The following is a 20,321-nucleotide window of genomic DNA, read 5'->3' on the forward strand; positions in this document are numbered from 1 at the left end:
CTTTCCTTTAAATAGTACTTTAGCTGTATCCCACAAATTTTGATTTGTGGTATTTTTAGTTATTCAGGTATGTTTTCTAAAAAAATTTTTATGTTTCTTTGACCCATAAGTTATGTTTTTAAGTCTTCAAAAATGTTTTCTAAGATATGTATTTTTACATTGATTTCCTAACTTAACTGTTCTTTAACCAGAGAATTTGATCTAGAAGACGCCAGTGCTCTGAAAATTTACTGAGACTTGTTAATAGCCTGGTAAATGGTCAAGTTTTTACAATATTGATGATGTTTTACCTATTAATCTGTCACTTAATGAGAGATTTATGAACACCTCCCAATCTGATAAGGGTTTGTCAGTACTTCCTTAAAGGTTTTGGTTGGTTGGTTGTTTGCATGCCTTCAAAATTTGGAAGCTCTTTTCGAGGCTTTTAACTTTAAGGCCTGTTTTTGCCTGATTTTAGTCCATCACAACCAGCCTAGTATATTTGAGCAGTTTAACAATTGTTTCTGACGGGGTCCCGGGAGATTCAGTGGTTGCTATCCAAATAGAATTTGTGTACATTTCTTAGCTTGTATTTTTCTGACCCACATGGATAGTGTAAATTCACACCATACACATGTATTAGAATTTTCTCTTTTTCAAAGGACCCCCTTCCCTCATGCCCCCCGAGTCTAAAGCAAACAGCAAGCCTTGTGGCTTCTCTAGACTGGTGTACAGAGTATTTCTAGACTCCTTTTCATACACTGGGCAACGCTTTGAACATCTGCATTTAAAGTAACCCTACATGTATTTGAACTTTCTGGAAACAAAAAAGTTTTTTTTTTAATTTTTCCATTTGGCATTTCTGCAGCAAACTTACTTCTTACCATGACTGCTGTGTTGCCTTGGCCAACTATTCCAGATGTTACGCCTTGTTTTTGAAACTGATAAACAAATACCAGAAGAAACAGGTCAGTTCTTTATGAATTTAATTCTTCAGTATGTTTTTGCATTGGTGTATTTGTGTAAGCTCATGTTGAGTGGCTTTATGCTTTGAATGTACCAGTTTCTATCAGAAGCTTCCATATGATGTATAATGCACGGCCCCTGGAGACAGTTACCTGTAGGAGTTGAGGAGGGAGTAGCTTGAGGCAGAAATGGCTACAGTAGGATGGTTGATGTGGTAGGATTTCTGGTTTAGGGAGAAGGGTGGGTGCGCAGTGTTGCTCCTCCCAGTGATCTCCAGACCCCTACATGAGAATCCTCTTGGGGTGGAATGGGGGCCTGATGAGTCAGATGGGTGGGAAGGGGCCTGGCCATCTGCACTTCAATGAGAACCACCCGGCCCTCTGATGCAAAGTAAAGTTTGGGATCCCTTACACTGGGTATATTCTTTTAGAAGATGAAATTCTTCTAAAATAAGGTAAGTATTAGAAAAAATTATTTGGTTTTAATGGATCGGGTAAAAGTATATATGGTTGTTTAAAAAAAGGAAGAAGTCACAAATGACTCCACCGTAATAAAATCATAATAGTACAGACATTAAGTTTTATGATATTTTTGAATATTCATTAAATACATTCTATTTTCATTCAGCTTTATAAATGATTAAAGTGACATCAACTCTTTAGTGAGACAGTTTATCTATGAACACAATATATATGCATTTCAAATATGGTAAAATTTCAGTATCACATACTAGCTTAAAGCCAAGTTTATGTGTATTCTAAGAACATTTTAACATAAAGCTGTGTGTTTGTTTATATTGGCCATCTCAAAACTACCTCAAAATATAATCCCTGTGTTTGCCACAAATAGCATTGAACTTATTTTTACCCAGCCAGATACTTCTGCTGAGAATGACTAAGTTTGTGAGATTTGATGCTATTATTAGCTAATGTATTAAAAGGTTACTAGTTTATTTTTGGTTATATAGATGACAGAGAAGTTTCTATGCTCATATTATATCGTTACTACATTTTAAGGATGATAGAACCTTGCTTAAAGTGTTAATAAGTTCTTATTTAGCTTTTAAACAGTGACTTACAAGTATGCACTCGAGTTTATGATTCTGAGTATTTGGGTTATAAATGCTTTCCCTTATATATTTTATATTTTCTACTTTGAAAGATTTCAAGGTACAAGAATTTGCTATGTCAGGGGAAGAATGGTTTTGATTAATCTACCTGAGAATATCCTCAATCTTCTGTGAATTGAAGTGTCCATTAAGCATTTATTAACCTAGATCTTGGTACAATATGTTATCTGAACTGTAATCTTTGGCAAGTGAATTAATCCAATGAAAAGCTGAGGCACTCCTATTCTTGGTCTTCTTTTTTTAAGGAAAAAGATAAAAGATAGAAAAGAGAGTTTACTATAGCATTAAAAGAATTCTTTTAGATCTTATACTTAAAAAGTTTAGTTATGGATTTTATTTTGAAAGGTTATTTTATGGACTTCCATTGTGATTTTATTTTGCCGTCATTATTCTTTTTGCTTTGATGTTTTGATCATGGGTGACTTAGATAACTATAACTGGAAAAGACATCTTCACACTAGAATTTTCAAATGGGGGTGAAAGAAAACATTTCTGTTTCATTTCAAGTTATGTTGTCACCTGTAAAAGGAAGAAAACCCATCAGTTTAGTACTGACAGAGAGTCCTATTGTTTTGTAGCATTATTAGTAAATAGCTGTTGTTTTTCTGATTATAGCATGGATCATGTCCATGTTTACCAAACAGACAAAAATCCCGGTATCTTGCCAATATGAGACACTTGAGATGTCAACATAGTGAAGGGTATGCTTTTTCTGGTTCAAGGGACTAACTGTCGTAAGTTTAATTGGCATAAAATTTTACCACGTCTCTTAGTGAACTACTTTTCACTTACCTGTAAAGCAAAATTGGTATTTCAAAGTCATATTTTTTTCTGTTGATCTATATGATAATTTTGTGTTCCTATTAAAAGTATTTTGGTTCAAAGAAGAATGAAGAGCATCTTGCAAACTATGTACAGTAGACGTTGTTTCCAGAACCATCAAAGAAATGCATAATTTATTATTTTTATCATTGTAGTAAAAATCAATTCAGATATATTACGTATTTCCTTGCCTTCTTAAAGATATTAAAAATAATTTAACCTCTTCTTGATGCCAAAAGTCAATATTCCAAGCATTAATTACTGCTCTAGAGGCTATTTGTCCCATAATGGGAGCATGTCAATTTATGAGATTCTTTAAATGCCTGTGTCTCCTTGTAGATTTCTCTCTCTTCCCTTTCTATTGATTGTTAATTCTGCCTTTGGTCATCTTCACTTACCTTTTGGGATTCTTTGCTTGCAATTAGCTGGGGACACTCATAATAAAACTTGTTGAAAGTATCACCTGAAAAAGTCTTAAATAGAATTGAATATGAATAGGCTCTTAGTGAGAGGACCTGAGGGGACTCTTTGACGAAAAATTCTTTGCCACTTCTCATCTTCAAGGGCCAATTAATATTACAAGATGGAGCTCTCATGTCCCCTCCTCTGTGAAGCCTTTCAAGACCCTCAATTTCTCCCGTAGCATCATTTTAAAGGTTTAAACGCAGCCAGTACACCCAGCTAGTACACCCAGAACTAAGGACCCAAGCAGAATGTCTCTAATCTTAACCACTTCACTATAATTAAGAAAAATTATCCCAAATTTAGAAATAGGATGTTAGGCTGGGAGGCTATGCGTCCTGACAAAGTCATGCTGCAGAACTGTTTAATAGGCAGGGCTTAATTCTCCAGGAGAATGCATCTGTGTTTAAACTTGCTATTTACTATTTGATTAGAACCCAAGCACTATAAAGTTACACATTAATTTGTAGATTTTTCTCTGGCAGACAAGATTGCCTCAAAAGTTATGGTTTTATGACCCTGTAGGCTATTAGCCAGGTGTGAATCTAACCTACTAATCTAACATTCTTTTTCATGCTTGTAAACACCAGATTCTTTGACTGTTCTTGGAGCCAACCTAGCCATTGTATTGGCTCCCTCATTAATGAGATAAGTAATTTTTAATATGTTAATTTTATGTCTGTATGGGAGGCATGTTGTTAACTTTTCAAAAATTATACTTCGACTCTATACTGTGTTTTACTTATCCTAAAGAATTCAATGTTACAGTTTTGAACCATCTCTGATTTTTTTCTAGTAAGAAAAGTAAATACATAATTTATATTTTCCTCAAGACCAAAATATTTTAAAAGAGCAGGGAAATTGCTCAGGCTACAAGGAAGTAGTTATGTGTCCCAACTACTTCCTAAAATCATTAACCAAAAGCTCCATACTCCATAGGTCTTTGTAAATATCTCTTTTGTGATTTTTCTGAATGGTTATTTTTTGTATAGGTGCCTCATCCACTAGTGGGAATTTCTGAAGGACACAGGCCTTGTTTTGATAAAACAGATGATGCTTGGCGTAGTAGACTTGTGATAAAGTACTGAAAGAATGAATTTTGAGTATTTGAAATGCTTTGGAATCTGTAAGGCATTATAAAATATTTTTCCTACTATTCTAGTACTTATTCCTTAAATATTTACTTTCTTTTTCCTAGTTTGGAGGAGGAAATAATAATAATTTTTCCCCATATTTTTCACCTTGGTGAACTGCCATACACAAAAGTAAAACAGAAGTAATGTACTTTAACTTTCTTCAGACCAGCATAGTCTTAGGTTTATGTTCCCAAATGGCCAGGCAAATATGATTTGCATTTCCTCTCTTTTAGAAATAAACGTAAATCCAGAAATCCCACACCATGCATGTTCGATGTGAGTGTTTTAATCTGCAGTGGCTAAAAACTGCCACACTGGAGATTTATTTGGATGTTGAGGCTTTGAACTAATCTTTGGAAAATCCACCAGCCCTCCAGCAAGTTATAGAATTATTACTTCCTATAATTATTTTTGTTTATAAAAATCTAAGACTATGTTGGAAGATTGGCAGTCTCCTAATATACATAGCTATCACCAAGCAATTAAACAAGCAGAAATATATAATTTTGTTCTGAGAAGTCAGTGTTAACTTTGTCTTAAAAGTCTGAGGGCTACACTGGGCATCAACAGAGATTTCATTTTTCTGAGATTTGTTTTTAAATCAAATCATGTTCACAGCTAAGTATATTTTCAAAGAACACAGAAACAAAAATCTCAAAAAAAAAAAAAGGAAAAGGAAAGAAAAAGAAAACCCCCTGCACATACCTTTTTAAGTGATTTTATCAAGCTGGTGAGGAGTTTTGCAGGTAACTGTCCTGCCACTTCCATGGTCCATCAAGGGGGAAATTCTGTTTCAACCCAGGTAGCACCAGGGCTGACGGCTGCTGGGAGAATTAGAATATTTCCTCCCCTATCTGCTATTTTTCCCACTGAAGGAAGAAAAAGAAATTGTATGAGAAAATGCCAAAGGTTAAAAAAAAATCCCATTTTTTTTACATTATTCATATTCATCTCTTGTCAAGGTAAAGTCTGACTTCTGCATATAAGAATGAGTCTTTTTAAAATATACTTAATCTATGTCTATCAGGTGAATGATAATGAAGGGTTGGGGGGGCATTTTCACTTTTATTTTCTACACATTTGTGTTGTGAGGATTTTTTTTACAAGGAACATGGATTTGTATTTCTTAAAGTGCTATTACAAAAACTGACAGTAGGTATTAAGATGGAGAGATTTCTAAATCTTTCTTGATTTAAGTCAGTAACTCCTAAAGTTAGCTGATCATCAGAATCACCTGGAGAGCTTTAAAAATACAGGTTCTCAGGCCCCACCTTTGGAGATTCTGATTCTGGTCTAGAATGGGGCCCAAGGACCTAATTTTTAGAGGCTCCTCAAGGGATGGAAACGCCTAGGAGCTTTGGGAACCTGTGGTATACATTCTTAAGGTGGTTCCTTAAAACGGTCTTCTCCAGTACTGACAGCAGAGGGTTTCTACAAAATCTCAAGAGATTTTTAAAGTGATTAATCAAACCAGCCACACAGGGTCAGTCTTTCTCTGCATGCCTGTGGCTGACAGTGAGTGTCCCTTACAAGGTAGAGGCCAACTTAGCAAGAGGAACCACTTGTCGGTGTGCTTTCCACAGTGAAGGGTGATAAACTGTGCCTTTTGCTTTTTGCACCAATAGCCGAAGGCTTTCTTAGCTCGAGGAAATGAGATGGTTTATTGGACTCTTCCACGATTTTTTTCCCTGCCAGACTTGTGTCAAAACAGCTGGCCCTGGAAAAGAGAAAACAAACAAACAAAAAGGAGTCCATGGGACCACACCCAGTGCTAATAGTGATAACGCTTTGATAACACAGTCATCACAGTGGTGAGGCTTCAGGTGCTGGTTGGAATGAACCACTTAGGAGAGGCGAGTTCAGGCTTTCTTTGTCCTGCAGGACCTTCACAATGGCCTCAGTGTCCGGTAACTGGACAAACCACGAGTTGTTGATTTGCAGTTCATGAAATCACCCCCAAATTTTATTGTCAAATAATCACCAAATATTCCTGCCCACGTCCTGCTTTGAGAAAGTTCAGTGTAGACCCGTATTGTAAGTTTGCAGCAGATCCACCTGAGGGAGATCAGTGCATGTTCAGTCAAACGAAGGCCCAGTTGGCTGCGCCCCTCTTTGCACACAGCGGGCCGGTCTGTGGCTGATGGTTGTGGTAACCAGCCAGGGTTTCTGGTTTATCAACAGTCTCAGAGAAAAGGAATCCACTCCTCCCAGCTCTCACAAAGGACTTCCTCAGGGAGAACAAGGGAAACTTCTTTGGCTCATGTCTAAGGAGGTTAATTGGTCCAAGATCCATGGTACAACTAATCACTCCAGTTCCCACACACACACACACACACACACAATCAGAGACCAGAACACAACATTTCAGTCAGCTTGATGCGGCTTGAAAGCTAAACGTTGGCATTAGGCAGAGCGTCTATTAAAAATGCTAACCAAAATTCGATTAAATGACAAATCTCATTTAAGAAATGTGCACATATTGTACGCTTTGTGGTGTAAACTACATTTGCTACAAACCAAATGTACAAACAGATGGACCTAGTAACGCAGGAACGAGCAGGGTCGATATCATCCTTGCAAATCAGGGCCTGCCTTAGGAGGCCTCTGACGTCAGCAGTGCTGCATTTAGCATCTCCGCAAAATATGTTTGGGTTCGTTTTCTGGAAGAACACGAAGGGATTTTCCCCATTTCTTCTGTAAATATCTCTCGGGCAGGGGATCCAGTAAAATGCCTCTGAAATAAGATTTGTGAGATGGGGCTGCGTTTTACGGAGGTCACGGCCCAAAAAAGGAATAACCTTTATCTACGTTCCCATCACTTGCACCCATTGAGCAACTGCCTGTCTAACCCTCTCCATTCCTAGACACGGTCAGTTCCTTATTTTTTTCAAAACAGAGCTTCCAGAGGCAGGCCCATCATCAGCACATTCACACACTCACAAACCCCGTCTGGGAATGGCCTGACGTGTCCTTGCTTGCGCTGCTTTTAAAGCCAGGCCTGCCTCATTCCACCTGGACTTCTTTTAGGGTAAGGGATCATGTTCGGCCTTGTACACACAGTGAGCACTGTCTGCTTTGGAATGCTTCGAAATCGCCGTGTTGACAGGGAGACCTGGGGTGTCTGCAGGGCTGCAAGCACAAACACCTGCCATCGTTCTAGCTGCTCATCTGTAATGCCACCACAGGGGTGGAACAGTCCAGAAGGAAGTGACCTCTCTGTCCCCTCCATCTTGTTTGGGGCCGGTGAGGATTGGTTAGGAAGGCACCTCCACCCCTTCCCCTGGAGCCTTTATATGGCCACTTGGCTCCCAGCTCGGCCTCTGCCTCCTGCCTGGCAGGAGCGTGCCCTGTGGCTTTCTTCCCAGACCCTCTGCAGGCACATTCCCGGTGGGTGCTGCTAGCATTTGGCTGAGCTCGCTCCTTTTTTCAGCCTTGGCCTCGCTCTGCACCCCTGACCGGGCGGACAGCACAATAAGCCCGTCCCTTGTTCATTCTTTCCAGCTCCTGCTGCTTTGCCCTTGTGGAACTGGCTCTTCCCCCACTCAGCACGGAACCCGAGCGCCTGATTTATGTCTGTGGACTTAAAAAAAGAACAGAGCGCAGCGAAATGCCAGCCTTGCCCCGTGCTTTTGAGTGACAGCCACATCCGGAAGCATACAGTTGGTGCTCAATAAATGGCTGCTGATGGGATGGATAGATAGAGGAGGCATCAGTATAGTCTCTCCTGGTTTTTATTTTTTACTTTTTAAAGATTTTATTTATTTATTTATTTATTTATTCATGAGAGACACAGAGAGAGAGGCAGAGACACAGGCAGAGGGAGAAGCAGGCTCCCCCCGGGGAGCTGGATGTGGGACTCGATCCCGGGATCCCAGGATCACGCCCTGAGCCAAAGGCAGAGGCTCAACCACTGAGCCACCCAGGCGTCCCTCTTCTGGTTTCTAAATGATCTTCTACTCAGAGTCTGGGTTTTGAGTTGCCAGCATCTCAGCTTCTCCCATCTTGTGTGGTTCAGCACTTACACAAAGCGTTGACCCACTTTTAGGACCCTAGGGCTGATTAGCATTTTTTGCAGTAGTGCCGTCTGTCTTCCCCACGGGCATCTGTTCTTCAAGCCACCTATACGTTCAATTAATGTTGAAGTTTGGCTGGAGGGTGGGAAGTTGGGTAGATGTTGCAAATTGCAAATCCTTGATTCAGCTCTCGGATCCACACTGCCTTGAGAAGTTCCTAACCAAATTTTAAATGGGGCATCTTGAAAGTCTTTCTAAAATATTTTCCTTTACCTACTAGAAGTAGTTCTCTCCTAAGTAAGTGAAGTCGGCTGAACATAGTTTATTATTTCTGTGATAGGTTGATATGGTTCCTTCCCTACGGTCAATATCATGCACACCAGTGATTTTAAGGCCTGGTGGGAAGTTGTGGGGTGGGCATCCAGGAGGACTGTGTTCCCTTTGTCTGACTGTGGGCAGGGGTAATAATGAGAGGACTGGTCACACGGGGCTAGAGGGTGCCTCGGACGCTGGCTTTGACATCGAATAGGCCGTGGATGTTTCTGGGCAAGGGGATGACATAAGAGCTGTGTGGCAGGAAGTGGTCCCAGAGGGGGGATGCCGTCAAGGGCCCGAGGCAGGAGTCTTCAGACAGGCCACCCAGTAAAATGCCTCAAATAAGACTTTTTCCCATTTTTCCCAGGCATGGGAAGGAGGGGCCGGGGGAGATTCTGAGACGGCAGAGCAGAGGGAACTCGGTGGCTGGTTGATGAGGGGAGTGAGGAATCAAAGATGCCTGTGGGGCCAAGTCTGGGGGATCGGACAGGTGAGGGTTATGGGGAACAAGGAGATGGGCTGAAGGAGTTTGGGGGGTCCATCTGTGAGCACAGGTGGTAGGTGGTCCACATCCTGCCTCTTCTCACCAGGGTTGGACTTGGGGATCACCCAGCCCCGTGAAGCTTGGGTCCCCACATCCCTGAGTGGGAGGAAAGCCTCCTTCACCAACTTTAGGCCAATGTCTCGCACGCGGAGAGTAACAGCAACCCAACTGCTGCTGCTGCTGGAGCTTGCCAGTTGCTCAGCTGTGTCCTGCTCCGTGCTTTGTTCCAGTTAAAGCAATTTCATTTACAGCAGCGCGGGGCCCACTGAGACCGAGTACCATGCTTGCTCCTAAGGACACAACACATTCGAACCAACGAGAATATCGCACAGGCCCTAACTGGAAAGCACGGGAGGTCAGGCCTCTTACAATAGGTGTACCTGTTTGTCTGGGCTCTGGTTGGCCGCAGCTATTGCTAGGCCGATTCCATTGTTATGCAAAATTAGAAAGTTGATATGAACTGGTTATACGAGACTGCTTGCTTGCTTGCTTTTTTAAGATTTATTTACTTGACAGAGAGAGAGCACAGGTAGGCCGAGCAGCAGGCAGAGGGGGGAGAAAGAAGCAGGCTTCCCACTGAGCAGGGAGCCCGACACGAGGCTCGATCCCAGGACCCTGGGATCATGACCTAAGCTGAAAGCAGATGCTCAACAGACTGAGCCACCCAGGCGCCCCTAGACTGCTTTCTCTAAACAAAAATTCTCTCTCCTGATTCATCTTTATTTTGCTGTTTCAAAATTCACAGCTATGGTATGAATATGCAACACTGTGTGAAGGTTAGTAAAAATGCTCCAAAAGTTCAAGGTTGATTTATAGGTGGTTCTCAGATGTTGTCCGGGGACAAAAGAGAGAATCTGTACCTGAAAGGAGATTTATTTTATTTTCTGCTATGGATTCAATCACTGGTCTCTACAAACTGATAATTCTGGCCTTTGTGTAATTTTTCAAATCTTCATAGAATAATTAAGTGGCACTTTGCAGACTTGAGAAGGATTGGGTGGTGGGACAATGAATAACCTCCCTATGATCGCGTCCGAGGCAGCCCTCTGCACAATGCAGACCACCCACGGTCAGCCGAGGGGCCTTGCAAAGCCGTCTGGCTTAGCCAGTGCTCTCAGGATTCCAGATGAGTCAAGACAAGCACTGGTATGGGAATAAGGAAGCACCACCTCTGCCAACCTCCTGGGAGACTGCTTCTATTTTGGCCTATTCCATGTTCCCTAGATTTGCAGAGAATATATTTGAGAAAGGTGGGGGGGTGGGGGGTGGAATGAAAAGATGCCTTAGCCAACCCTGAGAAAGAGGACAGAAACAGTGAGCATAGCAGTTGCTGGAAGCTTGGTGCTGCAAGCGGCACAATCTGCCATCCCCATTTGTTGATCTCGCATGCCATCCTTCAGTTGGCACCACTGCTGCCAGGAACCACCCCCTCCTTTTTCCATCTGAAGGCAGGGAAAGAGGTATTGTGGCAGTGTTAACTCTTCCTGCCCTGAAGTCTGGAGTTTCTTCTTCCCACGTGGGGCTTAATAATCTCTGCCATGTTAGGATCCACGCGGATACTAGAATCAAGGAATTTTAGAAGTTGAAGGGGCTGGAGAAAGCAGCACTTAGTCTCCCCAGATGAGACCACATGGGACAGTGGATGGAGGCCCCTTGAATCTGCAAGGATGGGGAAGGAAAGCTGCCTTTATCTGCAGCCTGGGATCTCGTCTGAACGCTCCTGGCAAATCAGCAACGATGATTTGGGTAGAGATGGTACAGGGCCAGGGACACCTGCTGAGTTCTACGAAGGAGTAAAACAAATACAGGGAGGCACAGGTGAAGCAGCGAGGCCTGGGAGGAGGGGGAAAGGAGGAGGACCGGTCCAGCATCCTTCTGAAGACGGCCGGTTGACATTTTACGGGGTAAATTGATGAGCCTGATATGATTCAACAAAAAGAATACAACGACGTTTTACATTTTTTAATAAAGAAGCCATTCAAGATCACATATGATGTCTTTCCTGTTTTGCTTACCGAGCCTCCGGGGAGATGGGAGAGGAGAACAATCTAGGGAACAGTGCGAAGTCCAGAAATGTCAACACGGCTACAGTTGAGGGCACGGGGGAGGTGACCTCCTGGATGGGAAGGATGGGGAACAGCTCTGTTCAGATTAAAGGACTGCAGATGATCACTTCTAATGAATTAATTTGTGTGTCTAAATGCTTGGCACAGAGCCTGGCACATCGTCAACACTGTGTGTTCATTGCTGCCGTGACAGTTGGCCTGTATAGTCTTCCAGAGGTAGACCTCGTGTGGGGAGTCTTTCATCAGAAATCGTATACCCAAGTTCATGCAAAAAGCTCATATTCCTTAGCTTAGAAAATAGAAGATGGAACATCCTTTGAGGAGCCTAATTCTCAGAAATCCCCTCTGTCCTGTTTGGAAAACATCCTGCTTCTCTGTTGGGTGTGGCCGGGCAGGAGGAGCCTCTGCCATCAGGAACCTTGTGAGGTAACCACGGGTTCTATGTGAAGTGACAAGTATCATCGTGAAATTGTGTGTGCTTGCTTTGGGTGGAGGACCCACAGACTAAAGTTTTTTTAGGGAACCATCTGGTGATCAGAGACAGACAAAGTGACCCCCGTCCCCAGGAAGGGGACTGTCCCAGGACTCTTTCTCAAGACCCACTCACTCCCTTCTCCATCCTCCCCTCCAGATAGCCACTCTTCAAACGTTTTTCAAGGTTGAACTGAAATTCCCTGGAGGTCATTTTGCTGACACCCCCCCCCCGCCCCGTCCCCACTGTCCCCTAGGCGTCCTCCTGTCTAAACTCCTCCGAGACCATCGGGTCTGTCCCACACAGTTTAATGCTACGAACATGTTACTGATGGTATGAGAAAAAGGTTCAGAACGGTGCCCAAGTCATCCCTCACGACTTGTGCCTGGCCTGTTTGGTCTTGTTTACCCTCACGACACAGAATTTTCTCAGTCTGCACATGGAGCGGATGGAGACACAGAGAGGCTAAGCCAAGTCACAGGTATGAAGCAGACTGGCTGGCTCTCAAGCTGGGGATCCTAACCCCTGTCCTTCAGTGTCTAGCTGCCTGCGTGGCCCTCTCACCCCACATAGGTTAGCCTTGTCTTCTCAAGTAGATTGGAGGCTCTTCAGGGCACCTTGTCTCCTGTCCATCCTCCAAGTGTGTCCTCCCCAGCCCCTGGCACTCACAGTCACTGAAGCCTGGCATTCGGGCTCCCGCAGCCCAGGAGCGGCTACTCCCAACTGGGATGACCGGCTACCATCGGTTGCTCACTGAGCTGAGGGTTTTTTTTTTTTTTTTTTCCCAATGTGAACTCTCTCCTGGACCAGCTCCAGTTCTTGCTGGCGTGTTAGCCTCCGACTTTCTTAATGTTGACAAATGGTTCCCAGCTGCACAAGCCGCGGCCTCGCTTCTGCTCGGCCAGTGCCAGGGAAAAGTCTTTCAAGAACAAGCAGGAACAAGTTGGTGTTGGCCGAGCAGCCACGGGCAAATCCAGAAGCTTGTCCTCCATCTGTGACCTTCGGCTCTCTGCCATGCGTGGTCCCTGTGCTGCCCGCGCCCCACCTAGACCTGGCTCCCCGATTAAAACAGGCCCAGGCCTCTGCCCTCGTTGGGTAAGGCTGCTGACTATTGCAGGTCTGATACACAAAGCCAGGTTTCTTGGGAATCCCTCCTGGTGACCTGTTTGCATTTTATTTTATTTTTTACTTTACTATATCTTAAAAGATTTTATTTATTTGAGAGGGAGAGTTTGTGCATGAGTCGGGGAGGAGCAGAGGGAGAGGGACCAGCTTGAGTGCAGAGCCCGACTGGAGGCTCGAACTCACGACCCTGAGATCATGACCTGAGCTGAAATCAAGATCAGAGGCTGAACCCACTGAGCCACCCAGGAGCCCCACATATTTGCATTTTAAAAGGAGATAATTCCTTAGCTGCTCTGCAAAAGACAAGGCAAAGGAGATCCTTGCAGGACAGGCCATGTGGGAGGCTTGGCTCTAGAAAGCACTCCAGGTCAGGGATCCTGGATTCAAATCCTGACTCACTCCTTGCTCGTTGTGTGACCAGGCAGGTTCTAAAAACCCATTTCTTGTCTGTCAAATTGCACAGCCAGCACAGTGAGAGTTAGCACCCGGATCACTCACAGCCTCTGAGTGAGTAAGTCTCTTCCTCCCCAAGGAATCTCCTCACTGTCCCTGGGTATGGGGAAGGCCAGTGTTCTCATTTGTCTGTCTGTTATAGAATTAAGAATGTAATTGTTTTTGTGTCCTGTTTACTTGTAAATTGTTCTCAGTTTGGGATTTTTCGAAACATTTATTTAACGTGAAATAGAGCGTATATGCAGAAAAGTGGGTAAGCACACACGTGCACCTCAGCCAGTAGGGGTAAGGGCATCGCCCACGTAACCACTACCCTAGTCAAGAAGGAAAAGCACTGCTTTAAAGTGATATATTTGTCAAACACAGTGATTCTGTCCCCAGGGGACATTCAAACCTTTTTGGTTGTGGGCTGCCTGGCTGGCTCAGTTGCACGCGATCCTTGATCTCAGGGTCATGGGTTCAAGCCCCATATTGGGCGTGAAGCCTACTTAAAAAAGACGGTTAGACCTTCTTGGTTGTGACGTCTGGGGAGGTGCTACTGGCATCTATAGTAAGAGCCAGGAATACTGCTGCTAAATCTAGCCCCCCCACAGCAAGGATTATCCTGCCCCCAAAGTCTGTGGGGCCCAGGTTGGGAAAGCGCGCTCTAACACAGTCTGATCAGCCGTCGTGCGGAACAGTCGATTTTCAGAAACACAGCGCCTTCAGCAGGAGGTGAACTTCTAGGGAAAGATTTGGGTGTTGTGGCAACCTGTTGGTGTCACTACTTAGATTTACATGACACGGTATCAGTAATCCTATCCCACTTGACTAATTGTTGTCTGAGGGGTTAAAAAGAAAAGAAAAGAGGCCAACCAGGATTTCAGACACAGGATCTGAAGTTAATGCCCTCGCTAATAGCATCACTCAGTTCGTAGCCTTTCACTGCTCCAAGTGCTTGTTAATCTCCTCCATCAATTTGCACCGACTTGAGACTCAAACTCTAGACAAGTTCGTGGGCGCCAGATGTGCCCCCCTCTTCTAGTAATCACACCGTGAATAAATGAACACGCTGTACTCCTTCCAGCAACTGGCCCCAGCTCCTCGGCCCTCTAACCGGCTCCCCCTTCCCTGCAGGATCTGGTGGTGCGGATCATCTTCATCCTTGGCAACCTGACGGCGAAGAACAACCAGGCTCGGGAGCAGTTCTGCAAAGAGAAAGGGAGCATCCCAGCCTTGCTGTCGCTGTTCGGCACGTTCCACCGACTGGACCTGGGCGCCGAGAAGCCGGCGGCGGGAGCCGGGCGGGCCCAGGCCCAGGACGTGCTCATCAAGCTGACCCGCGTGCTCGCCAACCTGGCCATCCACCCGGCCGTGGGCCCCGCGCTGGCCGCCGACCCGCTCGCCGTGGGCCTGTTGCTCGCCACGCTCGGTACGGCACCCCCGGCATGTGACAAGGCCCTGTGGCCACCCCACTGCCCCCCGTCCTGGCAGCACAGCCGCCTTGGAGGAGCCTTCCGTTTCAGGAAGAAAAATTCTTCCTCTGCTCAAAACTGCCTCAAAAGCAGTCCAGATTAAAAAACATATGTATATAATATATATATATAGCCTTTTGCAGAGCAGCTAAGGAATTATCTCCTTATAAAATGCAAATATATGGGGCTTCTGGGTGGCTCAGTGGGTTCAGCCTCTGATCTTGATTTCAGCTCAGGTCATGATCTCAGGGTCGTGAGTTCAAGCACCTTTCATATATATATATGAAAAGAAAAGAAAAGAGAAAAAAAAATTACTAAAACCCACTGAAGTGTATGCCTTGAAAAGGGTGAATTTTGTCACAATTAAAATAAACCCTTTTTTTTTTTACTTTTTTTTTTTAAAGATTTTATTTATTTATTTGACAGAGAGAGAGAGAGAGAGAGAGAACATGAGCAGGGGAGGGACAGAGGGAGAGGGAAAAGCAGGCTCCTGACTGAGCAAGGAGCAAGGAGCAGCTGACGTGGGACTGGATCCCAGGACTCCGGGATCCTGATGTGAGTCTAAGGCAGATGCTTAAGCCTGAGCCACCCAGGCGACCCACAATTTTTTTTTTTAAGTGTACCAATCAGATTACTGAAAATTGGCCAAGCTAAGGATAAAGCATTTGAAATCCTTCATTTTTCCTGTACTTGTCCACACGACTAGAGTGTTATCTTTTTCTTTTTCAGGTTTTTACATTATCTGTATTATGGCCCGCAGTTATCCAGGTCCCCTTTCCCCCCATTATTAGCCACTTAGCCATGGCACTCTTCCATAACAAACCACCACAGACTGGGTGGCTTACCACAGAAATGTGTTTCTTCTCGTGGTTCTTGGGGTGCCGGCCAGGGAGGGGTCTGGGATGAAGCTCTCCCCTTGCCTTGCAGACAGTGGCCTTCTCACCGGGTCTTCACATGGTGGTTCCTCCAAGTGAACCCTCAGGGAGACAGAATGATCTCTCTTCCTCTTCTTCTAAGGCCATCAGTCCTATGGGATAAGGACTCCACCCTTATGATCTCATCTGACCTTACCTCTTAAATCCCCGTCTCCAAATACAATTGCATTGAAGGTTAGGGCTTCCATGTATGAATTCAGGGCAGGAGACACAGTTCAGTCCATTGTACTGTATCCTGCCCCGCACCCGCCCCCCCAGTTCATGTCCTTCTCACATGGAAAACTCATTGCTTCCATCTCAGGAGCTCCAAAGGTTTTAACCCTGAAGTCTAAGGACCAACATCCCATGTAAATACCTAAATCAGATATTGTGAGACTCAAGAATTCCTCTCCTGTGAACCTGTGGAACCGGACTTGTTATGCTTCCGAAATACAGCTGTGGGGCAGGCGTAGGATTGACATTCCCATTCCAAAGGGAGGAATAGGGGAAAAGGAAAAGGTGGCAGTTCCCAGGCAAGGCGAATTCCATCATATTTTAAGACTTGAAAATAATCCTCTTTGGTTCAGTGCTTTGCCTTCCAGACCCATTGGGGTGGAGGTCCTGCCTCCAGGTCCTGCTCTGCAGGCCGGGCCTGTCCTCGGGGCTTTGGGGTAGAAGGCATCTGGCCTGTTGAAACCGAGGCAGTGGCCCTGGATCTCTCACTCACCTTTGGGGTCATTTCCACTCCTCTTGAAGGATATTGCACACTCACAGCCAAAGAGCTCTCTCCTCCTGTCCTGTCACATCTGAGGATGGCCTCCCTTCATTTTGCCCCATCTCAGAGCCTTTCGGTTCAAACTGGCAGTGTTTCTGCTCACATAAGCCCAGAAGCCCTATATCAAATGATATTCCAAATGCACGCTTGGTTCTCTCTAGCACATGCTTTCTCACTTTTTGCCTTAGGGATAGGCCGAGAATTTTCCAGATCTTCAAGTTCTAGTTCCTTTTGCTCAACAATTCTTTCTTCACATTCATCTCTCTCTCCTCACATTTTACTATAATGTCAGGAGAAGCCAAGTCGCTCCGTAAACACTTTTGCTTAGAAATCTCAGCTAAATATCCAACATCGCTGCTTGCTAGCTCTACCTTTCGCAAAAACACCAGAATGCAAACATAGTTCAGCCCAGTTCTTTGCCACGTTAACAACTTTCCTGCAGTCTCCAGGAACCTCTTCCTTGTTTCCCTCTGAGGTCTCACCAGAATGGCCTTTATGGGACATGCTCTTTTCCCTAAGAAGGTGGAAGCTCAAGCGCGCGCTCTCTCTCTCTCTCTCTCTCTCTCTCGCTCTCTCCTCTTTTCTTTCAGAGCCCTCACCACAACTGCCTTTAAGATTTCTTATTTCTAGCATTCACCTCAGGACTCCTCCAGCCTCCGCCACCTGCACCCCCCAGTTCCAAAGCCACTGTCACACTTTTAGGGTTTGTTAGAGCAGCAGCCCGCTCCGTGGTGCCAACACCTGTCTCAGTCGGCTGGGGTTGCCACAGCGAAACAGCGTAGCCTGGGTGACTTCAGCAACAGATTTATTTCATCACAATCCGGAGACTGGAAGTCTGAGATCCGGATGACGTCATGGCTGGGTTCTGGAGAAGTCTGTCTTCCTGGCTTGAGGATCTTGAGGATGGCTTCCTTCTCACCATGGCCTCACGCAGTCTCTGCTGGCGTGTGCACTCGGACAGCACATGCTCTCTCTCTCTCTCTCTCTCTCTCTCTCTCTCTCTCTCTCTTTCTCTCTCTTCCTCTTCTCTAAGGCCACCAGCCCTATTGGATAAGACTCCACCCTTATGACCTCATTTCATCCTCTTTATTCCTTAAAAGCTGTAGTTCCAAATACAGTTACATTAGGGCTTCACTATATGAAGGGGGGGTACATAATTCAGTCCCTGACACCCCCTTCCACTTTTTAGGCCTCATCACTTCCCGCAGGCACCTCCACCCACCAGGGAGCAGGGAAATTAACTCCCACACAGAGTGATCAACTTAGCTACTGGTTACCAGGATCCGAAAGATCTTCTCGTGGTAGAAGAAACATTAATACCTGATGAAAATGAGGTTTGGGGGTGACCTTTGAACTTCGCCCCCTGCTCTTCATTAAGATCCATTACTGAGTCCTCAGTGCACAACGAGTCCTAGGCTTCAGGGGGTTTATCTGAGGCTGCTCAGGCTCCCGTATAACAAACTACAGCAGACAGGGTGGCTTCAACCCCCGAAATCTGTCTTCTCACTGTTCTGGAGGCTGGAATCCCAAGGTCAGGGTGCCAGCAGGGTTGGCGTCTGGCCAGGATGCTCTTTCTGGCTTGTAGATGCTACCTTCCTCCTCTTAGAAGGGCAGCAGCCTATTGGGTGAGGGCCCGTCCTGATGACTCATTTAACCCTTCATTAGTTCCAGATTCACTCACACTGGGGGTGACTTCACCCTGGGGCTTCTACATATGAATTTGGAGAAGAACACATAGTATCTGCTTTCAAGGAGCTCAGAGTATGTGGCGGAGGCAGGGCAGGCGCGCAGACAAGAGGGTGGTGACAAGTGCCCGCAGCAAGGTGTACACAGGACGTGAGGCCCGAGGAGTTGGAACCCCAGGACTTGTCTCTGGAGGCCAGTCTCACTGCAGAGGGTCTTTTAAAATTTAATTAAAAAAAAAAAAAAAAAAACTCTTTCTAAGAAGGACTAGCCCTTTCTGCAAGCTCCCAGATTTAGAGACTGGCTGCCTGAGTGGCAAGCTCCAAATTCTAGACTTTCTTACAACCATGAGCCAGCTACAGAGGGCTAAGTGATTCTCTCATGCCCACTGGCAGCAAAGCATTGCTCCAGGCAGCTCTGATGGGCACAAAGGAAGATGCAAGGGCAAGAACAGATGGTTGAGTCAGATACTCCCAGATTCAGATGTGTGTTCTTTGAAGTCAGGCAAGGGATTTAACTCCTCTCAGCCTCAATGGTCTCATATAAGATGGCATTTTAGGAGGTTGATATGGACTGAATCGCATCCGCCACTCCCCAGCTTCCTATGTTGAAGCCCTAAGCCTCAGTGTGATGGTATTTGGAGACGGAGCCTTTGGGAGATAATGAGGTATAGACCAGGTCATGAAGGGAGGGGCTCGTGGTGGGATTAGTGTCCTTATAAGAAGAGACGCCAGAGAGCTTGCTCTTGCTTTCTCTCCACCATGTGAGGATACAGCAAGGAGGCCATCCGCAAGCCAGGAGGGATCCTCACCATCCTGATGCCAGACTTCCAACCTCCAGAACTGTGAGAAAATACATTCCTGTAATTTAAGCCCCACATCTGTGGTATTTTGTTATGGTGGCCTGAGTTGAGACAGCTGCACCCTTAGAGTATTAATGATTTGTGGGTTCAAATGCTGGTAAGTGCATTTAAAGCATTATTAATCATTTACTTTTGTGGGGCTAAGTGCACACAAAGTGCTTGGTGCTGTTGTGATAGAGGCCTGGTAGCTGTGGGTACCTACCCTCTTGCCCTAGGCGCTGCACACTATTCCTTCTGGCCAAACGTAGGTCCCACAGAAAGTGGTGATACATAAGAGGTACCCTCTCCCCACCCCTGGACAAATCCTCCTACCAAAGCAAGATTAAAAAACAGATTTCCAAACACTGTCCAAGGTCCAGTGTCATCAGTCTGGAGGCAGAAGGAACTAGGGCTCTTAACTGGCATTTCTGCATCTGCCAGGAGATGAGTCTGGAGGCTGAAGGCGGGAAACAGAATTCCTAAGGGTCTCATGTGCTAAGAGTCCTTCCCTACTTGTTGCATCCAGCAACTATTTACCGAGCACCCCTATGTGCCAGACTCTGTTCTAGCTGCTGGGAATGCAACAATAAATCAAATAGACAAATCCCCAGTCTTGTAGAGCGTACATTTTAGGACTAGAAGACAAACATTAAACACACCACAGGCCAGGTGATTACATGGGCCCTGGAGCAGATAAAAAGTAGGGTAGGGGAAAGGGAGTAATGGATGCTAGTCTATATTGGGAGGTTAAGGAAACTATGTTCAATAAAGTGACATCTCAGCAACAATCTGAAAGACGTGAAGAACGAACCAATTGGACACCTCGAAACAGAGGGTATTCTAGACAGAGGGAAGAGCAGTGCAAAGGGTTCAGGCAGGATCATGCTGATATGTCAAAAAAAAAAAAAAAAACAAAAAAAAAAACAAGAAGACCAATGTAGTTGGCACTGGTGACCTGGGGGATAGAACCCCAGGTGGCCTGAGACGTCAGAACTGGGGCTGCCCAGGGGCCCCTGGGGGGCTCAGTCGGTTAAGCATCTGATTCTTGATTTTGGCTCAGGTCATGGTCTCAGTCAGGGTCGTGAGATCGCACCCCATGTCGGGCTCCACACTGGGCATGGAGCCTGCTCAAGATTCTCTTTCTCTCTCTTCCTCTCCCTCTGTACCCTCCC

At 45.2% G+C, this 20,321-nt stretch overlaps 1 protein-coding gene and 1 long non-coding RNA gene across 7 annotated transcripts in view; one reads left to right on the plus strand and one right to left on the minus strand.

The window, feature by feature from the left end:
* ARMC2 (armadillo repeat containing 2) overlaps window positions 1-20,321 on the plus strand; it is a 104,571-nt gene that overhangs the window by 73,890 nt on the left and 10,360 nt on the right. For all 6 annotated transcript variants that reach the window (XR_003135694.2, XM_049092449.1, XM_025444605.3 and 3 more), the window contains 2 exons: window positions 848-947; window positions 14,599-14,893. Coding sequence is in view for 5 of the 6 variants with exons in the window: in XM_049092449.1 (XP_048948406.1) it covers window positions 848-947; window positions 14,599-14,893 (395 nt within the window). In the remaining variant the exon portion in view is untranslated. The remainder of the gene's footprint in view (window positions 1-847; window positions 948-14,598; window positions 14,894-20,321) is intronic.
* On the minus strand, window positions 2,407-18,553 carry LOC118350404 (uncharacterized). The gene is made up of 9 exons (XR_004804115.2): window positions 17,263-18,553; window positions 16,578-16,743; window positions 15,782-15,963; window positions 12,574-14,669; window positions 11,382-11,482; window positions 6,025-6,211; window positions 5,200-5,363; window positions 3,295-3,369; window positions 2,407-2,593 (listed from the first exon to the last, which is right to left on the minus strand). It is a non-coding gene; the product is annotated as an uncharacterized LOC118350404 (long non-coding RNA).

Source organism: Canis lupus, chromosome 12 (assembly GCF_003254725.2).
Source record: "Canis lupus dingo isolate Sandy chromosome 12, ASM325472v2, whole genome shotgun sequence".
In the NCBI taxonomy this organism is placed as follows: Eukaryota; Metazoa; Chordata; class Mammalia; order Carnivora; family Canidae; genus Canis; species Canis lupus.